Source organism: Pan troglodytes, chromosome 18, assembly GCF_028858775.2.
Source record: "Pan troglodytes isolate AG18354 chromosome 18, NHGRI_mPanTro3-v2.0_pri, whole genome shotgun sequence".
Lineage (NCBI taxonomy): Eukaryota > Metazoa > Chordata > Mammalia > Primates > Hominidae > Pan > Pan troglodytes.
This window is the reverse complement of record NC_072416.2, coordinates 82171138-82197271: the sequence shown is the minus strand read 5'-3', so window position 1 is coordinate 82197271 and position 26134 is coordinate 82171138. Positions and strand designations below refer to the sequence as shown.

General features: G+C 52.9%; 1 protein-coding gene across 6 annotated transcripts in view; it reads left to right on the top strand.

The window, feature by feature from the left end:
* SLC38A8 (solute carrier family 38 member 8) overlaps positions 1-25225 on the top strand; it is a 35930-nt gene extending 10705 nt beyond the window's left edge. For 4 of the 6 annotated variants that reach the window (XM_016930263.4, XM_063797872.1, XM_063797874.1 and 1 more), the window contains exons 5-12: positions 1414-1555; positions 2868-2969; positions 5344-5401; positions 11999-12113; positions 17591-17738; positions 18151-18359; positions 21828-21879; positions 25015-25225. In XM_016930263.4, coding sequence (XP_016785752.1) covers positions 1414-1555; positions 2868-2969; positions 5344-5401; positions 11999-12113; positions 17591-17738; positions 18151-18359; positions 21828-21879; positions 25015-25108 — 920 coding nt within the window. In that variant the 3' untranslated portion in view covers positions 25109-25225. Of the gene's footprint in view, positions 1-1392; positions 1556-2867; positions 2970-5343; positions 5402-11998; positions 12114-17590; positions 17739-18150; positions 18360-19678; positions 19795-21827; positions 21880-25014 lie in introns of all 6 variants that reach the window. The other 2 variants (XR_010152655.1, XM_063797871.1) reach the window with 2 other exon arrangements.
* The last annotated feature ends 909 nt before the right edge of the window (positions 25226-26134 follow it).

Below are 26134 nucleotides of genomic sequence, written 5' to 3'. Positions count from 1 at the left end.
TGGTACAGTCCTGCTGTTGGCCCCGAGGATCCTGGCTATGGGAGGTCCAGAGGCAGACAAAGGGCCTGCCCCATCCCACGCCACCTGGAGGTCTAAAACTCCCCCACGATCTCGGTGCAGTCCTGGGGCATGTGCAGTCCCTTGGCATCTCGGCCTTCCCACGTGGATGCTGCTGTGACCACCTGCTTTTGGAACTTTCCCCTTCATCATTTCGTACACTTGAGCTATTCTCACATGCATTCATTTTTTCACATGGCTCCCCTTGTTGAGTGAGAACAAAGAAGCACTTAAGACACCTCAGGGCCAACAACCCACCGAAGGAGTGAAGACATCTGAAGCTCCTCGGCCTCCCATCTCCAGTGGTTGCAGGGGCCACCTCACCCACCCAGGTGGTTCCCAGTGGCTCCCACCTCCAACCACCCTCCCACTCTCCTGTGCTTTCCCCTCCCCCATCTGTCTTGCCTCTTAGATGGGTTCCAAATGATTCATCCCACTGTGGCAGAATAAAAATGGCCCCACATTCTTTGATGTTCTTTCCATGGAGAGGTTAGTGGAGCTTGTGTCCCTTGCCTTTGAATTAGGTGTGCCTGGATGGCTTTGTCCAGCAATGTGTGGCAAATGAGACACTGCCCATTCTGGGTCTGGCCTTTAAGAGGACAGGCAGCTTCTGCCTCAGTCTCTGGGATCCCCCAGCTGCCATGGAAGAAGTTGGAGGTGCCTGCTAGGTGGCCCATGTGGAGAGACTCCCACACTGCAAGGAAGGCCCAGGTGTACCCACTAGGCACTAGGTGTTGGGGGGAGCCATCAGGGTCCCTCCAGACCAGCCCCACTGCCAGCCAGAGACCCCCAAGCAACCTCAGCCAATCCTATATGGAGGAGGATTGGCCGGCCCGGCCCTGTACTAACTCTCTACCTACAATCCATGACTTGTAATAAAGTGGTTTTGAGCCAGTGCATTTGGGGTCATGTGTTCTGCTGCAACCATGAGGACCCACAATGCTGATGCACAGCAGCCTGTTGCTGACGGCACGGTGGCCAAAAATCGGCTTCAGGCCCCCATTTGACCCCAGATACTATTGAGTTCCCGAGCGAAACCAAAAGAGTCTTTCACCAGAATGTAAGGGGCACGAGGGCAGATGGCTTGTCTGGTCATCGCCTCATCTTGGGCCTTAGAGCAGTGCTGGGCTTGGGGAAGGAGCCCAGCAAATGTTTGTTGAATGAATTCATGTGTCAGGGTTTGTTCCTGCGTGGGGCACGTGACCTGTCTCCATCTCACTTGTCATCTGATCCCTGGGCTCCTGGGGCTGGCTGAGGGTGGATGTCCAACCCCAGCCAGGGTTGAAGGGCCAGGTGGGAGCCGAGAACTCACGGCATTTGTACTCTGTGGCTCAGCTCTCCCCGTGTCTCTGGCAGTGTGTGACTCCCTCCTGTCTGGCTCCCCGCCCGCCCCGCAGCCGTGGTACGCAGACCAGCGCTTCACCCTCCCCCTGCTCTCCGTGCTGGTCATCCTGCCCCTGTCTGCCCCGCGGGAGATCGCCTTCCAGAAATACACAAGGTAAGGGCTGGGGATGCTGCCCGGTGGGGGCCCCTACCTTGCTGAGTGTTTGTGTCAGGGTTTCTGTCCATCTGGGGTCAGAGGAGCTGGGGAATTGGCCTTCACATTTGGAGAAGGGGAAAACGAAAAAAAAATTATACAAGTAAAATGTATGCATGATGCAAAACACAGATGAGCCTAAAGAAGAAAATGACCTGTAACAACGTCAGTGCTACTCAGTTTATTTCATTGTTGGATTTTTTGCACATGGCTGCAGAGAGAGAGAGACGCCTCCCCACAACACACACCTACCCACACCCACACATGCACACCCTCCTACCCACACCCACCCATGCACCCCCACCCACACATGCACCCCCACCCCCGCGTGCCCTCGTGCCCATGCACACCCACCCACACATGCACCCCCACCCCCGCATGCCCTCGTGCCCATGCACGCACATGTGTGCACACACACACAGGTTGTTTTTTTGTGGCTAAGGGTTTGTATACTTTTGAAGAAATAAAGCTTGGCAACAGTATCCATCTCCCTCTGCTCCCTGCCTTTTTCCTGTTGTGTATGAACAATAGACATTGTATAGAAACAGCAGGCAGCAAACCCGAGCCTCCCTCAGGCCTCCGCCCTGAAAGGCTCTCGTGCCACTCAGACCAAGCCAGGGGGCGGCTTGTCCCCTCTCAAGTGTGAGTGAGCCTGCTGGCGTCCTGCCTTAGGCATCAGGCTGAGTGGCTGATTAGCTTTTGCTGGTGGGAAGGAAACAATATTACAGCTGCCATCCCGAAGGGCGCCGGGTGCCATTAAGAATTCTACACTTTTGGGCTGGGCATCACACCTGTAATTCCAGCACTTTGGGAGGCCAAGGCAGGCAGATCACGAGGTCAGCAGTTCAAAACCAGCCTGACCAACACGGTGAAACCCTGTCTCTACTAAAGGTACAAAAATTAGCGAGGCGTGGGGGCGGACACCTGTAATCCCAGCTATTCGGGAGGCTGAGGCAGGAGAATTGCTTGAACCCGGGAGGCAGAGTTTGCAGTGAGCCAAGATTGCGCCACTGCACTCCAGCCTGGGCAACAGAGCGAGACTCCGTCTCAAAAAACAACAACAACAAAACAAGTCTACATCTGACCCCTTGACCCCAAAGCAGCCCTGCCCCATATGCCCCCTGTACAGATGAGGACGGTGAGGCAGAGGTGGACAGCTTGGGCAGCACCTCATTGTCAAGGGCGGAGCTGGGATTCAGATCCCACTACTGTCCCCGTGCATCAACCGCACATGTCACCCACTGCGCAGCCCCTCACACGGTCACTGTGTTAGCATCCTAGGCACTCTGGCTGCCTGTTACCTGGCCCTGGTCATCACCGTGCAGTACTACCTCTGGCCCCAGGGCCTCGTGCGTGAGTCCCATCCTTCACTGAGGTAAGTCTGAGGGAACAGCTTCCGGCAGCCCCGGCGGGGAGGCGCGGCAGGGGAGTCTGCGAGGGGAGTCTCGGAGGAGGAGCCTCTCGTGGCTCACTGCAGAGCCTGGGCTCCTTCCTTCCAGTTCTTTCCGTCTCTGATGCGGTGAAGGCAAGGGAGGGCCACTCTCCTTCTGCTGCAGGGACCTGGCCGTGGCTAGTGATGACCGGGACAGGCCAAGGGACGCAGAACCGCCAAAGGCTGCGGCGGCCTAGGGGTCATAGGCTATTGCAGACTTGTCCCCACAGTGTGGAGGTACAGAATCTGGCAGCCAGCCAGCTGCATGTACCGGGGCAGGGGAACAGTGAGGAGACCGGTGTGGCCAAGCCAGCTGGAACAGGGGCAGAGAGCATGGGCGGGGATGTCGTACAGGGATTCAGAGCCATGGTGAGGAGTTTGGTTTTGCTCTGGATGAGTTGGGAGACTTGGCAGTGTTTTGAGTACAGCAGCGATGTGACAGGATCTGTTTTTAGAAAAGGTCACTCTAGGTAGGGTGTGGTGGCTCATAGTTGTGATCCCAGCACTTTGGGAGGCTGAGGCAGGTGGATCACTTGAGGTGAGGAGTTCAAAACCAACCTTGCCAACATGGTGAAACCCTTTCTCTACGTAAAAATACAAAATTTAGCCAGGTGTGATGGTGGGCATCTGTAATCCCAGCTATTCAGGAGGCTGAGGCAGGAGAATTGCTTGAACCGGGAGGCAGAGGTTGCAGTGAGCCGAGATGATACCACTGCACTCCAGCCTGGGCAACAGAGCAAGACTCTGTCTCAAAAAAGAAAAAAATTAATAAAAAGGCTCACCGTTTTTATTCTGTTCTGTGGTCCTTGGGAGCCAGGGGCAGCAACAGAGACCAAGTGGGAGGCCTCTGCCTAGATCCCAGGTCCCAGACCTGGTGACTTCAGAGGAGGCAATGAGGAATAGTCAGACTGGATATGCTTGAGATCGGATTTCCCAGTGGCAGGGCTGGCTCGTGGGTGTGCGACCCCTACAGTCGCCCAGGCCCCAGGCTCAGTGTACCCTTCTGATGTCGCTGTCTTAAAATCCTTAATGACTGTCCAGCAAGGGTTCCCACATATTCCTCCTGCACCTGGCCCTGTGAATTCTGTGGCCAGTGCTGCTGGTGGGTTGGAAGGTGAGTAAGAGAGAGAAGAAAGTCAAGGTAACTTGGAGCTCTCAGCTTGAACAATGGGAAGGATGGAGATGCTGTTTCCTCGATTAGAGAGGACTGAGCAGGGCGGGTCCCTGGGAGCAGCTCAGCCTGGAACAGTCAAGGTAGAGCCGACCTGGAGACATCTAAGAGGGAAGTCAAGCAGCTGGGCAGGTCTGTGTGTCTGAAGTTCAGAGAGGTCCGGGCTGGCAGGAGAAACGTGGCTGACGTTGGCCCAGACATGGCATTCAAGGCTATGGGTGCTGAGATCTGTACACTGAGCCAGTGGTACTCTAGCACGGGCAGGTCGAGGGGATAGGAGGCCCTAGTAAAAACAGGAGGTGATAAGTTAGGATATGTGAGTGTCCGAGGGCTGCTGTGACAAGTGACCACCTACTCGGTGGCTTAAAATAACAGAAATTTCTCTCACTTCTGGTGCCTGGAAGTCCAGAATCAAAGTGTGTTCAGGCCATGCTCCCTCCGAAGACTCCAGGGGCAGATCTTTCTTGCCTCTTCCCGCTTCTGGGGGCCGCGGCGATCTGTGTTCCTTGGCTGATAGACGCATCACTGGGTCTTGGCCTTCATCCTCACACCATGTTCTCTCTGTGTGTTTTCCCTTCCAATAAGGGCAGCAGGCATTGGATTCAGGCTCACCCTAATCCACCATGACTTCATCTTACTTTCAATAATTACACCTGAAAAGCCTGTCAAAGGAAGCTGTGAACCAGGCGGGGATCCCAAGAGGCTGGACCTGGAGGTTCTCCCCATGCAGACCTCTGTCCTCTTAGGTGGCTTGGACAGAGCTCAAACCATCCTTGTGCTATTTGGGATCACTGGGCGGATGCTCTGGGTGCCCCCGCCCCCGCCAATTACCAAACCGCACTGGGAGCCAGCAGCCTTCAAGAGGGAAGTTGGGAGTTCCTATCGCGGTTTCCCTGCCCAAATTCTGCCCACATGTAAAATGTCATGTTACCAAATGTCAGCAAAGACGTATTTAGAAAGTGCAGCATTTAGCCAGCATCCTTTCCCATTTCCAAAAGCCTGGTCACGGACACAGTCATTAAAAATACATCTTACAGCCATGCTCTGTTACATTTTCCCAGCATCCTTTAAAATTCACCATTGCAGCCGCAGGTTGTTCTAGGTGTGACCCTTCTTTAATAAACTCCTGTTCTTGTCTGTTTACAGCCCTGCCTCCTGGACCTCTGTGTTCAGTGTCTTCCCCACCATCTGCTTCGGGTTTCAGGTAATTTTAGCATCTGTGTTGAAGCCTGTGGCGTTTGCAGAGGCTATGGGTGACTCTCTGCTCCCTTGGGAAACCTTGGTTTCTCTGTCAGGGAGGCATCTGAGGACTTCTCCTAGGATACAGTGGGCTCTGTGCCGCCCACCTGTGGTTCCCAGGCTGTCATTCGAGACCATGAGGGTGGGTTGGTGTCTGGGCTCAGGGAAGTGGGAATTGCCTTGAACTTGGGAATCCAGCCCCCACTGATGGCCAAAAGCAGCACCATGTTTTTTAGGTTTCGCGTAGAGTGTGGGGACCCGGGACCTGTCCCTTCCTCTGCAGAACCCCCACAGGACTGCAATCAGACCTGAGGCCTAAGCTGCCCACCTAACTCTGGCAGGACAGTTTTACCCAGGAAAGATCCTGCCTCCTGAGGGGTACAGGGTAGAGGAGCTGGAAGGTGTACAGGGAGCTGATTGGAGAGGGGAAGGGGGCAGAAATACAGAATATTTAATAGAATATCATGGGAGGGAGGATGGGGCTACATGTGTAGAATCCTGGCAGAGGGGCAGAGTCAGAGGTGTCCGCTCAAGGTGGTGGGGTTTGAAAGGGATCTTGAAGGATGTAGGGGCAGCAGCCAGGTGACTGGAAGCGCACCCCAGGTAGAGAGGACAGCACAGGTGGGATAGCATAGGTGGGCCACCGATGTGAGCGGGCCCCAGGCACAGCTGGAGGGAGACCTGCAGAGGGCTCTGTGGCACAGTGCTGGGGGGAAGGTGGCCGGGGAAGGGGGGGCAGGGGAGGTGGCGGGCCTGGGCTCAGTCCTCTGCTTCTGGGCTGTCATGGGTTCCCTCAGCCCTCCTAGCAGGTGGAAGCAGACACTGCTCTTCCATTTCTTTCTTTTTATTTTTCTTTTTTTGAGTTGGAGTCTCATTCTTGTTGCCCAGGCTGGAGTGTAGTGGATCTCAGCTCATTGCACTCCACCTCCTGGGTTCAAGCCTCCTGAGTAGCTGGGACTACAGGCATGCACCACCATGCCTGGCTAATTTTTTTTTGGTATTTTTAGTACAGAGGGAGTTTCACTATGTTGGCCAGGCTGGTCTTGAACTCCTGACCTCAAGCGATCTGCCCTCCTCGGCCTCCCAGAGTGCTAGGATTATAGGCGTGAGCCACCGTGCCTGGCCACGTTGCTTATTTTCGGGAAGATTTGCCTCGATGTCCTAAAAACAACCACCTATCCACTGCCTACCACCAGCACCAACAAAACCATTCCAAAGTAAAATCAAGTCCACAGGGAGATGTGTCCAGGGTTTACCACCGGATCTCAGCTTTGTAGCCATTGAGCTCGTCTCTTCCCTTGACCATCAGTGAGCTCTGCTTCTGTTCTTCATCTTGCCTTTTCTTTGAGAACCCTTTTTAGGAAAAAAAAAAAAAAATCTTGAAACATTTCCATTTCTCTTCCTCATAATCAGTCGGCGTGCTGCTTCAGGGCCTCAGCAAGCCACTTCTGTGGATTTCTCACATTGCTTCCTGCATGCCCAATATTTTGAAAGATCTGAAGAGCTGATTTTGCTGTCAACTGTTTGTCTGGACTGAGTTTAACAACCCCTCTGTGTGCCCAAGCGCCATATGGTGCAGCAGACCCACGCCGGGGCCGCCTCCCCGATGCTTGCAAAGGGTGCCCCTCACCTTTGCCTCCAGCCCTCACCGGATTCTCCTAGCAACGAGGCCTGGGCTGCGTTTCCAGGGACACGGGATGCCGAGATGAAGAGCTGGGAAGGATAGGAATTGAAGGAGTGGGAGTAGGGGCTCAGGCTAGAGGTGGGGGCTGCCAGGATCTGAAGCGGGGGAGAATAAATGTAACTGAAGGTGCTGGGAAAAGGGGGTAAGGCTGGAGAGGGCTGCAGGAAAGGGACGGTCACATACTGTCATCAGGAACTCTGACCTGACTCAAACACAGCATCCCCGCCCAAACACATTTGGCAATGGGGCACCCCCGCCCCAGGCCTGTCCAGTCAGTGAGAGGGGCCTCAGGAGCAGAGGGGTTGTGTCCACTCCCAGCCAATGCGGCTACACCAGGACTTCTAGTGTTTTTTTTTGTTGTTTGTTTGTTTGTTTGTTTGTTTGTTTTTGTGACAGAATATTGCTCTGTTGCCCAGGCTGGAGTGCAGTGGTGTGATCTTGGCTCACTGCAACCTCCGCCTCCTGGGTTCAAGCGATTCTCCTGCCTCAGCCTCTTGAGTAGCTGGGATTACAGGCGCCTGTCACCACGCCCAGCTAATTTTTGTATTTTTAGTAGAGACGAGGTTTCAACACGTTGGCCAGGCTGGTCTCGATCTCTTAACCTTTTGATCTGCCCACCTCAGCCTCCCAAAGTGCTGGGGTTACAGGCGTGAGCCACTGTGCCTGGCTGGTTTTTGTGGTTTTAAAAAATATCTTCATTGAGATAGGATGCATATACCGTGCCATTCACCCTTCTGAAGTGTGCAGTGCAATGGATTTTAGTACAGTCAGAGCTGTGCAACCATCACCACAGTCAATTGAGAACCTTTCTGTTGCCCCTCGAAGAAACCCATCGCCGTCAGTCACTCTCCATTCTCCACCTCTGCCCGCAGCTCTTGTATTTCTTGTCTGTCTGGATTTGCCTACGATGGCCACCTCCTAGGAATGGAATCCTATTGTGGCCTTTTACGACAGGCTTCCCTCCCCCGCCCTGTTGGTGAGATTCATCCATGTTGTAGCCACCCTATCTGTGGTCAAATAATATTCCATTGTGTGGATAAGCTGCGCTTTATCCCCTGTCCTTTGATGGGCATCTGGGTGGGGTCCACTTTTTGGCCACTGTGTCGTCTTCCTGTCTCCTTCCATCACCGAGCAACTGCCCACTGCCACCACCTCCTGGGTACTGCCTGCCCTCAGCAGGCCTGCTCTGCTTCCCCTTATAAAACCAGTAGAGGCTGGGCACGGTGGCTCATGCCTGTAACCCCAGGAATTTAAGAGGCCGAGGCGGGTGGGTCACCTGAGGTCAGGAGTTCAAGACCAGCCTGGCCAACATGGTGAAACCCCGTCTTTACTAAAAATACAAAAATTAGCCGGGCATGGTGGTGCGGGCCTGTAATCCCAGCTACTTGGGAGGCTGAATCAGAATCCCTTGAACCCAGGATGTGGAGGTTGCAGTGAGCCAAGATCATGCAACTGTACTCCAGCCTGGGCGATGGAGCGAGACTCCGTCTCAAAAAAACAAAACAAAACACGAGTAGAAACCCAACTGGGGAGTCAAACAGGGAGAAAAGGAGGCACCCTCCTGCCCACCAGCCTGTCTGGCACTACTAACTCTCTTTTCCCTTATATTGAACTCAGGTGTGCCCCTATACGCAGAGCTGCAGTTTGGGGACTCCCCACCTCGGGGCATCTGCCGTGCCCTGAAGGTAGAGCCTGCGATGGGGCTGAGGTGCTGGTAATCCTTTAGGAACAGGAAAGGGGCATCACGGAGGTCCCCATTGTGGGTACTGGGGCTCCAGGACTACAGGGCTGACCTGAGAGTGTGGGGTGAGCCCCACAAGTGCTGCGGGGGTGCAGGAGGCAGAGGGGTTGAGTCCCCCCTGCTGGCAGAGCCCTCCTGTAGGTCAGGAAACCTGGGGCCAGAAAGCAGGGGTGCGCGGTGTCTGAGGTCAGCGCGTCAGCGGAAGGGCTGTGCTCAACTGGGGCTGGAAGCCGGAGGGAGGAGGTCACTGTGCCCTCCTATATTTCCAGAATGTGTCCTGGGGGTGGGAGGACAGCTGTGCTGGGCTTGTTTCCTTGGCTTGGCTCACTTGAACCGAGTAGGACTCATGAGTGACAGAGCGGGGCTGGGTGGAGGGAGGCCTGGTGGCTGCTGGGTGGGTTCACGGGACGGGTAGGTGGGTAAGCCCTGTAGTGTTTATTCAGCTCGGTGCAGGCTCCGATCCTGGCCCAAGCTCAGAGCCCTGAGCAAGGCAGACTTGGTGGTGGTTGTCGTGTGGTTGAGAGACGCTGAGTAGACAAACTGAAAAGCCTGCTCATGATGAGGACACGGGCTGTGTGAGAGAGAAAACCAGCCCACTCGGGAGGGCTCCCCAGGAGGGTGCAGAGGAGCTGGCTGGACTAGGAGAAAATCCGGCCAGAGGGACCAGCAGTGGCAAAGGCCGTGAGGCGCGGAGGGAAGACCTAGCTGGTCTGAGCTCCCTGCGTAGGGTCCCTACAGGGCGGGCAGGAATGAGGCCTTGGCACGTTTGGTTTTGACCAGGAGTGAGAGAGTGGGTGTGATGGTGGGAACCAGCCCTAGGAGCCTGGGAAGAACCCTGAACCCACCAGTGTGTCCGGAAAGAGCAGCATCCCCGCCCAGGGTGTCTGGACAGAGCAGAGCCTCCCTGCCCAGCCCTGGCTGTACATCAGTATTCTCTTGGCTGTTCATGAATCACCAATGTCCATGACCCACCCAGGGAAATGAGTTCACGTGACTCATGGGCTCTTGGCATTGACTGTGTATGTTTTGCGTTAAAAAAATCCTTGCACTGGGCTTGGTGGCTCACGCCTGTAATCCCAGCACTTTGCGAGGCCGAGGTGGGAGGATCACTTGAGGTCAGGAGTATGAGACCAGCCTGGACAACATGGTGAAACCCTGTCTCTACCAAAAATATAAAAAATTAGCTGGGCGTGCCTGTAATCCCAGCTACTCGGAAGGCTGAGGCAGGAGAGTCGCTTGAGCCCGGGAGGCGGAGGTTGCGGCGAGCCAAGTTCGCGCCACTTCACTCCATTCTGGGTGACAGAGCGAGACTCTGCCTCCCAGGCTTGAGCGACTCTCCTGCCTTAGCCACCCAAGTAACTGGGATTACAGGTGCTTGCCGCCACACATGACTAATTTTTATACTTTTAATAGGGACGGGGTTTCACCATGTTGGCCAGGCTGGTCTCGAACTCCAGAACTCAGGTGATCCACACGCCTTGGCCTCCCAAAGTGCTGGGATTACAGGCGTGAGCCACCGCTCCCTCCTGCATTTAAAATTCTTATCCCTCTTGGGCATGGTGGCTCGTACTTGTAATCTCAGCACTTAGGGAGGCCAAAGCAGGAGGGTCGCTTGAAGTCAGGAGTTTGATACCAGCCTGGGCAATGTAGTAAGAACCGATCTCTACCAAAAAAAAATGCTTACCCCAATATGGCATGTCACATATACAGTATGTAGATTCTAAGTATGTGTGCACCCACGTGACATGGTCAAGCCCCCGGGAACCCCTTCATGACCTTTTCTGGTCAGTAGCACCCACCCTACCCAAACCACCATCCTGCCTTCTAGCACCACAGAGTGGGGTTTGCGTGGGTTGGTTATACACCCAGGGAACATTTGACCATGTCTGGAGACAGTTTGGGTTGTCACAACTTGGGGGAGGGGGGCTGCTACTGGCATGTAGTAGGTCCCGGCCAGGGACACTGCACAACACCCCCACTCCAAACACACAGGGCGGCTGCCAGGAGTTAACCCACACCAGACATCAATCGTGTCAAGGCTGAGAAACCCTGGTGTAGAATTGTTTATCTTGTAACTTGAACTTCGCATCCATTAACAGAAACGTTCTCTGCTGTCCGGCTTGTTTTTCTTTTGAGACACAGTGTCACTGTGTCTTTCAGGCTGGAGTGCAGTGGCACGATCTTGGCTCACTGCAGCCTCCGCCTCCCGAATTCCAGTGATTTACCTGCCTCAGCCTCCTGAGTAGCTGGGATTACAGGTGCTCATCACCATGCCCGGCTAATTTTTGTATTTTAAGTAGAGATGGAATTTTGCCACGTTGGCCAGGCTGGTCTCAAACTCCTGACCTCAAGTGATCTGCCCCCTTCGGCCTCCCAAAGTGCTAGGATGACAGGTGCGAGCCACCGCACCTGGCCCCTATCTGGCTTCTTGTGGTGTTCATTGTTCTGACTGAGATTCTTCTGTGTTGAGGTGCATGGTTCTTTGTCAGAGCCACGTCATGCTCTGTGTGTTAGCATCCTGCCATTTACTTACGCCCTCTGCTCTTGGTGGGCATGTGGGTTCTGTTGGGAATAACGCTCAAAATCTTAAGAAAATGGAACACTGAAAGGATTCTTAGCAAAGTAATTTTACTTTTGTGCAGCGGGGTGCTTTTTCTTGGTCAGAGCACACCCGATCAAAGGAGTACAAGAGCCTTTATTCCTGATGCAAGTCCTGCTCCTATACCGTTTTCCCATTGGCTGGGGTTGGGCCGCAGAATCTAAACTAGCCTCAGTTGAACATTTGAACTTTTTTTTAGATAAGGTGGGCAGGTAAGGGAGAGAGGGGAAAGGGGAAGTGGGTGTTTGTAATGAGCTAGAGAGCTAGTTTTTTTAAAAATAAGGAAAGGAATGTGAGCTTGTATTGATAATGCCTGGTACTGTGGCGCGTTTGGGCATGTAACAAAGGCAGAAAGGAAGAAAAAAAGGAAAAAGGGGTTGGGGGTGTAGTATGAATTAAAGAATAAAGGATTGATCAGGCTATTTCAAGAGAAACCTCATCATATCCCACATTTCCCACCTTTTGGATATGAGTTTTTTTTCGCATCGCCTGTTCCAGGGGAAGCCAGCGTCCTGCTGAGCTGCCCTCTGTCTTACAGTGTCACGAAGCTGCCGTCTCCATCTACTGCAGCATGAGCAAACGGAGCCTCTCCCACTGGGCCCTGGTGTCTGTGCTGTCCTTGCTGGCCTGCTGCCTCATCTATTCACTGACGGGTAAGGCCCTTCCCAGGCACCCCTGCAGAGGGTGGGGAGTGACAGTAGAAACAAGAGTAACAGCGAGTATCTCTCTAGAGAGTTTACCACGTGCTGGGCTCAATACTCAATGTTTTGAGCATCTTATTTAATCCTTAGTGTCCATAGGAAAAGGCCTCATTTCATAGATGAGGAAGCTGAGGCTCAGGTGCCCTCCAGAACTTGTTCGAGGTTTCACAACTAGATGTGCAAAGCTGAGACCTGAACTCCAGCCTAGCCGTCTCCAAAGCCCCTGCTCTTACACACCACACCCCAGCCCTGCTGCCTGCTCTTCAAAGGACATTGACTGCTGTCCGTCATTACACTCTAACATCTGGGTAGGCTTTACAAAACGTTTGTGGGTGCAGTGGACTCAGGTGCTCACAAACTGTGTGTGGGAATCAGAGGGTCTTTAAAGGTGATGAAAGTGTGGCTCAGAGAGGGGCTGTGACACCCAGGATCGTACAGTGCATTGGAAGCACAGACCCAGGTCCCTGGCACAGCTGGCTTCTGGTTGGCCACTTGACGCCAGTCTTTTTTTCATTCACCAACGTATCCTCCAATCTAGGAAGCTCTTGGGCTGCAGTGAATCTGTCAGGCAGCCTTGGACTCCTGCGTGTTATGGTTTGAATATTTATCCTCTTTAAAACTCATGTTGAAATTTAATCCCTGATGTGGTAGCATTGAGAGGTGGGGCCTTCAAGAGGGGATTGGGGCATGAGGCCTCTGCCCTCATGAACGGATTAATCTATTCATGGATTAGTGGATTAATAGGTTATCATGGGAGTGGGGCTGGTGGCTTTATAAGAAGAAGAAGAGAGACCTGGGCTCACACGCTCAGCCCCCTTGCCATGTGACACTCTGTGCACCACTTCAGGGCTCTGCAAAGTCCCCTCCAGCAAGAAGGCTCTCCCCAGATGTAGCCTCTTGATCCTGGATTTCTCAATCTCCATAACTGTAAAAAAATTTCCTTTCTTTATAAATTACTCAATTTCAGGCATTCTGTTGTAACCAACAAAAAATGGACTAAGACAGAAAATTGGTATCAAGAGTGGGGTGTTGATGATTGACTACCTGGAACGTGGAAGCGGCTTTGGAACTGGGCAATGAGTGCAGGCTGGAAGAATTCGGAGGAGCAGGCTAGAATAAGCCTAGATTCTGGTGAGGGCTTAGAGACAAGACTAGGGAACATTTGGAACTTCTTAGATACTCTAGTTAGTCATGGAAATATGGATAGTAAAGGCTATTCTGAGGAGGTTTCAGACGGAACTGAGGAACAAGGTTTTGGAAGCTGGAGTAAAGGACAAACCTGTTACAAGCTGGCAAATAACTTGGCTGAACCGTGTCCATGCCTGAGGGTTTTGTGGAAGGCTGAACTTGAAAGGGATGAACTGGCCAGGTGCCGTGGCTCACTCCTGTCATCGCAGCACTTTGGGAGTCCGAGGCAGGTGGATCACTTGAGGTCAGGATTTTGAGACCAGCCTGTGCAACATGGTAAAACCCAATTTCTATTAAAAATACAAAAAATTAGCCTAGCATGGTGGCGGGGCACCTGTAATCCCAGCTGCTTGGGAGGTTGAGGCAGGATTATCACTTGAACCTGGGAGGTGGAGGTTGCAGTGAGCTGAGATCGCACCATTGCACTCCAGCCTGGGCAACAAGAATGAGACTCTGTCATCCCTCCCCCGCTGGCAAAAAAGGATGAACTAGGGTATCTGGCGGAAGAGATATCCAAGTAGCAGAGCATTCAGGATGCTGCATGGCTACTCTTAGCTGCTCACATTATGCTGGAACAGGCAAAAAATGACTTGAAGATGAAATTGATCATCAAAAGAGAACCAAAGCAGCAAGATCTGGAACTCTTTCAGCCTGGCCGTGTAGAGTGCAGCGCGTGTTCTGGATAGGAAACCAAGGTTGTGGCCCTGTGACCTTTTGGTAAGGAGATTAGTATGGAGAGAAAGGATTATCTAGAGAATGGAAGAAAGACCCTGAAGGCATTTCAGAGATCTTAGAGGCTGCCCCTCCCATCACAGGCTCAGAGGCCTCAAGGGCAGGATGGTTTTGGGGACAGACCCAGGGTGCCTCCACAGGCTATCCTACGTGCCCTCACGTCTCTGCTCCCATGACCCTGGCACAGAGTTCCTCGCTGCACCAGCTTTGGGTCAAGTGGCCCCTGATCTGGCTCGTGCCGCAGCCCCAGAAGGTATAAGTGGTAAACCTTGGCAGGATCAATGTGGTGCTAATTCTGCAGGCTGGCAGATAGCGAGAGCTACAGAAGCTTGGCAGCCTCCACCCAGATTTCAAAAGATGTTTTTCAGGCCAGGTGTGGTGGCTCATGCCTGTAATCCCAGCGTTTTTTGGGAGGCTGAGGTGAAAGGACTGCTTGAGGCCTGGAGTTCGAGACCAGCCTGGCCAATGTAGTGAGACCCTGTCTCTACAAAAACATTTTTTAAATGAGCAGAACGTGGGGGTGTGAGCCTGTAGTTCCAGCTACTCAGGAGGCTGAGGAGGAGGGAGGATCACTTGAGCCCTGGAGGTCAAGGCTGGAGTGAGCTGTGATTGTGCCACCGCCCTCCAGCCTGGGTGACAGGGCAAGACCCTGTCTCAAAAAAAAAAAAAAAAGGATGTTGTGGAAAGCGTAGGGGTCCAACTGCAGAGAATCTCTGCCAGGGCAATGCCTAGTGGAGTCATGAGAGTGGGACTGCCACTGGGACTACAAACTGCGAAGTTACCAGCAACGTGCAACACCCTCCTGCGAAAACTTGAGGCATCAGGTGCCAACCCCTGTGAACAGACACGTGGGCTGTACCCGGCAAAGCCGTAGGAATGGGGTTGCCTCAGTGTGTCCAGGGGGTGGCACATGGTGTCAAAACAGATGATCTTCCAGCTTGACGCTTGAGTGTCTGCTCTGCTGGGTTTCAGGCTTGCTTAGAGCCTTTACTCCTTTCCTTTGGCCTTAGTCTCTCTTCTGGGATGAGAATGTTTCTTTTGCCTGCACTGCCGTTGTGTCCTGGAAGTAGATTGCTTTTGATTTCACAGGCTCACAGACCACAGACCACACTCTGGACTTTGGACCTCTGAGTTGGTGCTGGAGCAACTGAAGACTTTGGGGCCATGGGGTATTTATCTGCGAGGAGGATAGGAGTTTTGGGGACCCAGGGGCAGAATGCTGTGGTTTGATTCTTTGTCCCCTCCAAAACTCTTGTTGAAATTAAATTGCCAGTATGGCAGTATCAAGAGGTGGGGCCTTTAAGAAGCTGTCGAGAGCAGCACTCTCATAAACAGATTAATCCATTTGTGGTGAAGGGTTGAAGGATGCACCATCTGCCAGTGTGCCAAATTGGTACATTGATTATTTCGGGTTAAAAATATTGGAGGCTGGGTGTGGTGGCTCATGCTTGTAATCCCAGCATTATGGTAGGCTGAGGCAGGTGGATTACGAGGTCAGGAGATCGAGAGCATCCTGGCTAACACAGTGAAACCCCGTTTCTACTAAAAACAGAAAAATTTAGCCGAGCATGGTGACATGTGCCTGTAATCCAGGCTACTCAGGAGGCTGAGGCAAGATAATCGCTTGAACCTGGAAGGCAGAGGTTGCAGTGAGTCGAGATTGTGCCACTGCAATCCAGCCTGGGTGACAGACTCCATCTCAAAAAAAAAAAAACTTTTTTTGGAGAAATTGTAGTTTCAGAAAGAGCTAGCTGACTTGACTCTTTCTGCAGGCATCAAGCCATAAAAATTCCTCTGGGAGGGGCCACCTCCCCATACCAGGGTGAGAAAATAGTCCTCATCACTGGAAGCGAGACTTCTGGCTGCAATGGACCTGAATAAATCCATTTATTGAAGTAGCCTTAGCTTCTGCTAGTTTTATACCCACCCCATATATCTCCTAGTGACTCCCCTAGAAATTCACTGCCCCGACCAGATCCCCTTTGTCTTGTCATTCCTTGTCAGATTTATTCTTTGTCTAAAAAGTATAAAAGCATCTCATTTCGGCCGCTTCATCAGACATCACTGTGTTAAGATCCCAATGACAAGGAAAATTAATAAGATCCGTAGGCTTTTCTCCTGCTGATGTGATTGTCTGGTGTTGATTTTAGTTTCTAGGTCCAGCTGAACAGCCCACATAGGAGGCACGCATGGGGCAGGGGCTTAATGGATTAATGGGTTAATGGACTGATGGGTTATGGGCATGGCACTGGTGGCTTTATAAGAAGAGGGAATGGGCCAGGCCAGGCACGGTGGCTCATGCCTGTAATCCCAGCACTTTGGGAGGTCAAGGCGGGTGGATCACGAGGTCAGGAGATCGAGACCATCCTGGCTAACACGGTGAAACCCTGTCTTTACTAAAAATTCAAAAATGTGGCGGGCGTCTGTAGTCCCAGCTACTCAGGAGGCTAGGGCAGGAGAATGGCGTGAACCCGGGAGGCGGAGCTTGCAGTGAGCCGAGATCGTGCCACTGCACTCCAGCCTGGGCGACAGAGAGAGACTCTGTCTCAAAAAAAAAAAGAAAAAAAAAAAAGGAATGAGGGCTGAGTCAGAGCTCATCCTTGCTATACAATGCCCTATGCCACCTCTGAAGACAGTCCCCATTGGCAAGAAGGCCCTCACCAGTGTGGGCACTCAATCTTGGACTTCTCAGCCTTCATAACTGTAGGAAGTAAGTTTCTTTTCTTTATGAGATGCCCAGTTTCAGGTATTCTGTTGTAAGCAACAAAAAATGGACTAAGGATACTGTGGTTATCCAGGAAACTTGCTGGGTGACTCCTTCCCCAGCAGAGGAGGTCCCATCAGTCTGTAGCCCCTGGGTCAGAGGGTGTGACTCAGTGATTCATTATCACCTCCACATGTTCCCACTGCCAGGGCCATGGGACCTCTCAGAAAGGGCTTGCAGAGAAGCTGAAAGGAACATGGCTCTTAGAGACATATCTCTCAGGACAGGGCAGGCAACCCGGGGTGACAGAAGCAGTGTCACCCTGTTGGCGCAAAGGGACTGGCGCTCTAGTCCTCAGTCCACGAAAACTAGCTGTGTGATTCTAGGTATTGGTTGATGCCCTGGCTCTTGGTTTTCCCCATTTGGAAATGTGTGCACAGCTAGCTGCTTTCTTTAGATGTCGTAGGAGTGAGATGGACAGGGCATGGGAGGTGTGTTTGTATTTTTCAAAGTGCTCTGTGCTTCTAGTCAACACACGCACTGTGGGTGAGCTCCGTGCACCAGCTCTGTGAGCGATTTGAAAGAAGGATAAGTGGCGGATTTGTCTGCAGGGGTTTTGAATCCCTGGAGCACAGTCATGTGTAGGCTTAGGACAGGAAAGCTTTGGGCTTTCCCTTCCAGAACCTTCTTTCAGCTCCTAAGGAAAATCTTAGGTGGTAAAGCCAGGTGCTGTCTGTCTGTTGGTGGGGGAGGGGGCAGCATTTTCCTAATCCACTCTGTGGCTTCCATCCTTTCCCACCTTCAGGGGTTTATGGCTTCCTGACTTTTGGGACAGAAGTTTCTGCTGACGTCTTGATGTCCTACCCAGGCAATGATATGGTCATCATTGTGGCCCGGGTCCTTTTTGCTGTCTCCATCGTAACTGTCTACCCCATCGTGCTCTTCCTGGGGAGGTGAGGCCTGGCTCAGTGGGGGGCACCGTGAAGCATGGTCTGCTGATGTGTGCTGTGATTGAGCATGTACCAGGTGTGGGCTACGCGGCTGTGGGACTACCATCCTCTCCAATTGTAGACAGGAGGAAACAGGCACAGAGGATTTAGGTAGATTGCCCAAAGTCACTCCGTGAGTGTGTGTCCACAGCCAGGACTGGAATGCGAACCACGTGCTTCATCCCCTGCCCCATGGGCTGCCCGATGGTGGCAGAACCTCTGAGGGTTGGCAAGGTCTCCTGGGGAATAAACACCTGAGTGTGGAACAGGAGCACTGACAGGTGTGGGGGGACTCCTGGAGGACTGGGGAGCAGCTGTCGGGTGGAGGCTGGTGCCCCTGGGATGCCCATGTGTCTGTGTTGGGTGTGGCCTCCAGGTCAGTGATGCAGGACTTCTGGAGAAGGAGCTGCTTGGGGGGATGGGGGCCCAGCGCCCTGGCCGACCCCTCAGGGCTGTGGGTCCGGATGCCGCTGACTGTCCTGTGGGTCACCGTGACGCTCGCCATGGCGCTGTTTATGCCTGACCTCAGCGAGATCGTCAGCATCATCGGAGGCATCAGTTCCTTCTTCATCTTCATCTTCCCAGGTGAGGCCCCTGCTTTCCAGGCTTTCTGCCCATTTGTTCTTCCCTGCTCATCTCTGTGGGGACTCCCAGTGTTGGAGGTCAAGGTTCTGGAAGGTGGGAGCCATATATGGGTAGGATTAAGACCCCATGTAGGTGCCCTGTTTATTGAGCCAGGCACAGGGCTTGGGCTTTACATACCTTCCCTCACTCATTAAACATCTCATTAGCTCCTGATGTGGTTTGGTTGTGTTCACACCCAAATCTCACCTTGAACTGTAATAATCACCATCTGTGAAGGGCAGGGCAAGGTGGAGATAGTTGAATCATGGGGATGGTTCCACCCATTCTGTTCTTGTGGTAGTGAATAAGTCTCATGAGATCTGATGGTTTTATGAGTGGGGGTCCCCCCCCCGCCCCCCAGCACAAGCTCTCTTGCCTGCCTGCCACCATGTAAGACCTGACTTTGCTCCTTATTTGCCTTTTGCCATGATTGTGAGGCCTCCCCAGCCATGTGGAACTGTGAGTCCATTAAACCTCTTTTCTTTATAAATTACCTAGCCTCTGGCTGGGCACAGTGGCTCACGCCTGTAATCCCAGCACTTTGGGAGGCCAAGGCAGGCGGATCACCTGAGGTCAGGAGTTCGAGACCAGCCTACTAAAAATACAAAATTAGCCATCCATGGTGGTGTATGCCTGTAATCACAGCTACTCAGGAGGCTTAGGCAGGAGAATCACTTGAACCCGGGAGGCAGAGGTTGCAGGGAGCCAAGATTGCGCCACTGCACTCTAGCCTGGGCGACAAGAGTGAAACTCCATCTCAAACAAAACAAACCATTACCTAGTCCCTGGTAGGTCTTTATTAGCAGCATGAGAGCAGACTAATACAGCTCCTGATGGACATTCTTGACGTAGGAACGTTTATGATCCCATTCCATAGATGCGAAGACCGAGGCCCTGAACCCCCCGCCAGGGGGCACAGCTAGTATGCAGCAGGGCTGAGGGTCAATCATACAGCTCTGTCCATGCTACCGCTGGTGCCTCCTGCTAAAAGATTTTGTTTTATTAAAAAAGAAAATCGTATATGTGAAAGTCACGTGGCTCAAGGCACCCTGCAAATGTCTCCCTCCCCTCCTGCCTCCAGGCCCTGGAGGCAAACACCGTTTCTGCAAAGGATGGTTTCTTAGGAAACCTTCCCAAACAGCCCAAGCATTATCTGAGAAGGGGAAGCCAGCAAGGTGGGGGCTGGAGGGATGCTTCTTCCAGTGGAAAAGGGAACACTGTAGTGGCCCACTGGAGCCCAGAACAGAGACCGCAGATCCGCAGTGGGGGGTGTGTTCCAGGGCCCCACACACAGTAAGTGCTGAGTACACAGTCGAGACTCCCTCAGTGCGTGTTCCGTGAGTGGACCCTGTGATTCAGCCGCGACAGGAACCATGCCAAGCAGACATCGAGCCAGGTATCCCCAACACCCTGATGCAGCCGTTATGTCAAACAGACAAGAAGTAGATGCCCATTGGTGAAACTTAACAGAAAGCACAGGAGAGGCTCTTAGAGGTCTCTAAGAGCTCGAAACTCGAAACTCGAATGGGGGCATGAATCGAAATGAAACATTGTTCAGGGTCCCAGGTAAGTGGGTGGTGACAACTTTGTCAACACCCCGGAGGTGGGGGGGATGGAAGAATTGACGGCCACAGAGAAATGCTGGTTATCAAAGAGGCCAACTGATGTGTGGAATATGAAAAGTGGGTTCTTAGCAGGTGAATTAAGATTCAGGGGTTGTCTTTGATGTAGTCCCTTGAGAATCTAACCGTACCTGCCCCAGCTCCTGTAAATTGGGGTCTACTGGGATTAAGGGATAAAGACTGGGGAAGTGAAGTGAAGGGAGGGGAGGAGAACAGCCACCCACTCTGCTCCTGGCTCTGCGCGGAGCTCTCAGAGGTGAGGGGAGTGGCCATGTGGCTCCTCCCTCAGGTGCTGGGTGGAACTTTCAGAGGGGTGAGGGGTGTGGCCATGTGGCTTCTCCCTTGGGCTTAGGGTGGAGCTTTCACAGGTGAGGGTGTGGCTACACAGCTCCTCCCTCGACTCTGGGCAGGGCTTTCAGAGGTGAGGGGTGTGGCCACACAGCTGCTCCTGCATGCTCTGAGCGGAGCTTTCATTGATGGGGATGTGGCCACACGACTCCTCCCTCAGTTCTGGGCCGGGCTTTCAGAGGTGAGGGTGTGGCCACGCAGCTCCTTATTCAGGCTGTGGGCGAGGCTTTCAGAGGTGAGGGGTGTGGCCTTGTGGCTTCTCCCTCGGGCTTGGGGTGGAGCTTTCAGAGGTGAGGGTGTGGCTACACAGTTCCTCCCTTGGCTCTGGGCGGGGCTTTCAGAGGTGAGGGCCACATAGCTCCTCCCTCAGGCTCTGAGAGGAGGTTTTAGAGGTGAGGGGTGTGGCCATGCAGCTCCTCCCTCAGCTCTGGGCGGGCCTTTCAGAGATGAGAGTGTGGTCACACAGCCCTTTCCTCAGGCTCCGGGCGGGGCTTTCAGGGCAGAGGGTGTGGCCACACGGCTCCTCACTCAGGCTCTGGGTGGAGCTTCTCAGAGGTGAGGCTGTGGCCACGTGGCTCCTCCCTCACACTCCCTGGTCTGGGCTGATGGATTAAATTCTGATTCTGTGACCAGGTGGCCAGTTGTAGCACTGGCTATTTCCTGTGGTGGGAAGGACTGCCCAGGACAGGTTTGAGTTGGGAGAGGATCCTTTGGGAGTTTTAGGCCAAGCTACATGGCCCTGAATCCTAGCATAACTATTAAAAAAAAAAAAAAAAAGCTTGGGTGCAGTGGCTCACGCCTGTAATCCCAGCACTTTGGGAGGCCAAGGCGGGCGGATCACGAGGTCAAGAGGTCCAGACCATCCTGACCAACATGGTGAAACCCCGTCTCTACTAAAAATACAAAAATGAGCTGGGCGTGGTGGCATGCACCTGTAGTCCCAGCTACTCGGGAGGCTGAGGCACGAGAATCACTTGAACCCGGGAGGTGGGGGTTGCAGTGAGCCGAGACGGTGCCACTGCACTCCAGCCTGCTGGCAGAGTGAGACTCCGTCTCAAAACAAACAAACAAACAAAAAAACACAACAAAAGAAAATAATGGTAGCTGCCAGTTGCCGAGCATTTCCCGGGTGTCAGGCATGGACTCTCACCATCTCCTCATAGACTCTGCTGTGGAGGGCACGTTGTCAAGGTTGCCTGAAAGATGGGGCTCTGGGAAGTCGGTTGCTGCCAGACCTCTGGCTAAGTCACTAGGGCATGTTGAGCTGGGACTCCAGCCCCGTCCTTCCAGCCCCGTCCTTCCAGCTCCACTGTGTTGCCTCTGCAGGGGGCCTGACCCAGGGGCACCTGTGGGCAGAGGCCTTGCTGGCCTCCGGGGTCCCTGAGGACTTTTCCCGGGACCTCTTTGTTGCTTTGGGTTTGATAACGAAGAACTGTGGGTGACCCTGTCTTTTTTGCAGGTTTGTGCCTCATCTGTGCAATGGGCGTCGAGCCTATAGGACCAAGAGTCAAGTAAGTGTCCCTAAGATGAGGTGGCACCCTGGGTGTGCCCCGGATCAGAGTAAGAATGCTTCAGGGGACCCTGCAGATCCTATTTCTCATCCTCTGTATCCTGCAGATGAGAAACCTGCAAGCCACAGGAAGAGAGTCTCTGTCTACCCAGTATGAGGGCATCTGAGCCAGGACAGGAGCCCGGGCCAGTGACGTCGGGTCCTGCAAGGGCCTTCCCTTCCACTCTGAGGGTCTGTGGTTGGGATTTTATGTAGATTCCAGCCTCTGGAAGCACCCAGTGGTGCATCTGTACCCTCCTTTGCTACCTGGCTCAGACCCAGGGCAGGATCAGGGTGCAGGCTGGGTTAGAAAGGCCCCACGGCCGGCCAGACACCATCATCACAGCAGTGGGTCGCTGTTCCGAGGTTCCTCTGCTAGGCACTGAGCTAGGTCCTTTTACATGTTCACCTCCCCACCATACCCAAATGTCTTCATCCTACAGCTGAGGAGGGGGGCCAGGAGGCCAGTGAGGACAGAGCTAGGATGCAACCCAGGCCCCTGGCTCCCAGGCCCCATGCTAACCCACCTGCCTGGCATACAATGCTGTTGAGACCAGATAATTTGGATCTTTTCTTTATTTGGCAAATATTTATCCCCGAGCGGACCTGTGGATCAGACACGGCTGAGCCTCTGTACTTTGCCACTGAGCAGCTGAGTCTGACCCACGGAAGAGTACGATGTACAGGTGAATGATGTGCGCTTCCTCGGCCGCCCCTGGGGAGTCTGGGGGTCTGGGTGACTCCCTCCCATTCCATAGATGGGGAAACTGAGGCTGAGACAGGTAAAGAGATGATGTATTAGTTTTATGGGGTTATTGTAACAAATTACCATAAATTGGGGCATGGTGGGGAGGCTTAAAGCAACAGAAATGCATTTTTTTCCCAGTTCTGGAGCCAGGAGTGTGAAATCAAGGTGTTGGCAGGGCTGGACTCTCTGAAGGCTCCTCAGCTTCTGGTGGCCCCAGGTGCTCCTTGGCCTGTGGCTACATCACTCCCGTCTCTGCCTCTATGTTTATCTAGCTTTCTCCCTGTGTCTCTGGGTCTCAAATATCCCTCTGCTTTTATTTATTTTATTTTTTGAGACAGAGTCTTGCTCTGTTGCTCAGGCTGGAGTGCAGTGGCATAATTGTGGCTCACTACAGCCTCAACCCCCTGGGCTCAAGCAATCCTCCTGCCTCAGCCTCCTGAGTAGCTGGGACCACAGACGCCCACCATCACACTTGGCTGCCTTTCTTTTATAAGGATACCTACCATCAGATTTAGGGTCCACCCTAAATCTAGGTTGCATCTTCTCTCAAGATCTTTTCCTTAATTACATCTGCAAAATCCAGTTTCCAGATAAGCTAGCAAGCACAGGTTCCAGGTAGACATGAATTTTGGGGGCCACCCTTCACCCCATCACAGATAATGTTAAATGGCAGCAGTCGTGAATTTGGGTCCCAGCTGTAGGTCTGTTCCCCTATACCCCCGGCCCTCTAGCCCCATTGAGCCCAAGCTTGGTTTTTGCAAAGGAGCAGGCCTGGCCGGGTTTCTTCTGGATTGAGAGCAGTGTTTCTGGATGTTTCTAAACCTGCCTTGGGTATTGAACCAGCCTCCCAATGTCTGGTAACCCCCTAAGCCGCTCATTCCCTGGGGTGCTTTTCGGAGTCTTCATGCTTTTTGTTTTGTTCCTTGATCTGAGCTCACAACAGTTTTTACTGATGAGCTTTCAAGATATTTTTATCGCTAAAACTGCTTTGGGTCCTTCTAATACATCAGCGCTGCTCCAGGAGTGCCACAGCCCACAGCCACATTAGCCTCACAGTCCCCGCACAGATGAATGGATGTTTATGGCGCTGAACAGCCGTGCTGAGATGCTGCTCGGTTAGAAATGTTCCTTCCATGACAACCCGGCCTTCTGGCCTTTGTTAATGGGGCCAGAAATATCTCTGGTGGCCCTGCCGTTTTGTGGGAATCTTGTTATCACTCTGACCTCCTTGTCTGCCCCTTCTCTGGTTACATTACGAAGCTCACAAATGTGGCCTTGGTGGCTGCCAGTCCCAGCCACCTCTGCCTCCTGCGTCCTCGTCCCCTACCCCTCTGAGATGGTGTGTGACTTAGAGCTTGCGTCTTCTCCTTCATTTTCATGGGATTTCATCAGAGGCTGAGGAACAGAATGGGAGGTTGGGGGGACTTTTCAAAGTAGTGTCTCCCCTCTCTGCATGTCTTTTTCTCTTTTTGAGATGGAGTCTTGCTCTGTCGTCCAGGCTGGAGTGCAGTGGTGCAATCTTGGCTCACTGAGACCTCCGCCTGCCGGGTTCAAGCAATTCTGCCTCAGCCTCCCACATAGCTGGGAATACAGGTGCCTGCCACCATGCCTGGCTAATTCTTTATTTTTATTTTTCGTAGAGATGGGGTTTCACCATGTTGGCCAGGCTGGTCTTGAATTCATGACCTCAGGTGAATCCGCCTGCCTCAGCCTCCCAAAGTGCTGGGATTATAGGCATGTGCCACCATGCCCGGCCCCCATGTCTTTTTATTTGATAAAATACTGGGGAGGAATGAGGTTATGACTTAACAGGTGGGATCGGAGGGCTTTTAAAAACTGCTTGGGGTCAGGAACGGTGGCTTGCGCTTGTAATCCCAGTACTTTAGGAAGCTGAGGAGGGCGAATCACTTGAGGTCAGGAGTTCAAGACCAGCCTAGCAAACATGATGAAACTCCATCTCTACTAAAAATACAAAAATTGGCCTAGTGTCATCGTGCGTGCCTGTAGTCCCAGTTACTTGGGAGGCTGAGGCAGAAGAATTGCTTGAACCCGGGAGGTGGAGGTTGCAGTGAGCCGAGATCGTGCCACTGCACTCCAGCCTAGGCAACAGAATGAGACTCCATCTCAAAAAAAAAAAAAAAAAAAAAAAAAAAAAAAAATTGCCTGGGTACTTTGCTTCCCATTTTCTTGGAAACCCATCCGTACAGGTACCTGGAAATATTCTGAATTTTTCTTTTTTCCAAATCGATGACTCCATACTGGGCTCTACATAGTGAATTTTTTATGTGTGTGTGGCTTATTTGTGCAAAAATCCAGAAAAGCTCTGACATGGGTTTATTGACTTGGCAGGTGCTGCCTGGAGGTCTGGGGAGTGGTGTCTGTGCTGGTCGGCACCTTCATCTTTGGGCAGAGCACGGCGGCAGCGGTCTGGGAGATGTTCTGATGGGCAGCCAGTGCCGGGCAGGAAGGGGCCCTCCGGGGCTGACCCTACGTGGCTGCTGTGTGCAGCCAGGAGACCGATGTCATTTCTTTTCGTCATAAAGATGCTGGAGAGACTGATGCCTTCTGCCTCCTTGGGCTGCTCATTGGGCTATGCTGGTTCGAAGGGTTTCTGGTACAAAGGTGAGGAAATTTCTTATGGCTGCTGTGATAAATGACCATAACCTCACTCTGGTGGCTTAAAACAACAGATGCTTGTTGCGTCACAGTTCTGGAGGCCAGGAGTCTGAAATCACGTGTCATTAGGGCCATGCTCCCTCTGTGGGCTCTAGGGGAGGCTCCCTCCTGTCTTCCCAGTTCTAGGGGTGGCCGGCACTCCTTGGCTTGTGGCTGCCTCACTCCAGTGTCTGCTCTTGTCTTCATGTGACTCTCCCCTGTGTATCCTCTGTGTCCAAATCTCTCTCTTAAAAAGATACCAATCATTAAGTGAGCTCCTCCCACCTCCGTAAGTAGTATGATCTCATCTTAAGTTGACTGCATCTTGTATTAATTAGGACCCACAAAGATGCAATTTCCAAATAAGGTTATGTTCACAGGTTCCGGGGGTTCAACCTCAACTGATGTTTCTGGGAGACAAGATTCAATCCATAAAAGGGAGCTAGGGGCTGAGGCCCAGATTATTGGCTTTGGAGTGTCAGGATCAAGGGTGTCAGGTAAGGATACTGCACAGCAATGGGAAGCCCAGAAGGGAGTGGGAGGAGGCGTGGCTGGCGATGGTGATGGACTCAAATGGTCCTTTGGCCAGGGCGCAGGAAATGCCCGAATCCTGCCCTTGGCTGTGACAGGCCCAAGGAGGTGTATGCCCGGAACACGCCACACTGCCATGCACTTGGCCCATGCCCCGTGGAGGGTGGATGACTCCAAGGAAACTGTGCTTTCCCTCCCACCAGCTGGACCCAAAGAGCCTGGAAGCCAAGTGGACTATTGGCTCTGCAGTTCTCCCTGGTGGCCTCCCCAGTTCTGGGACAAG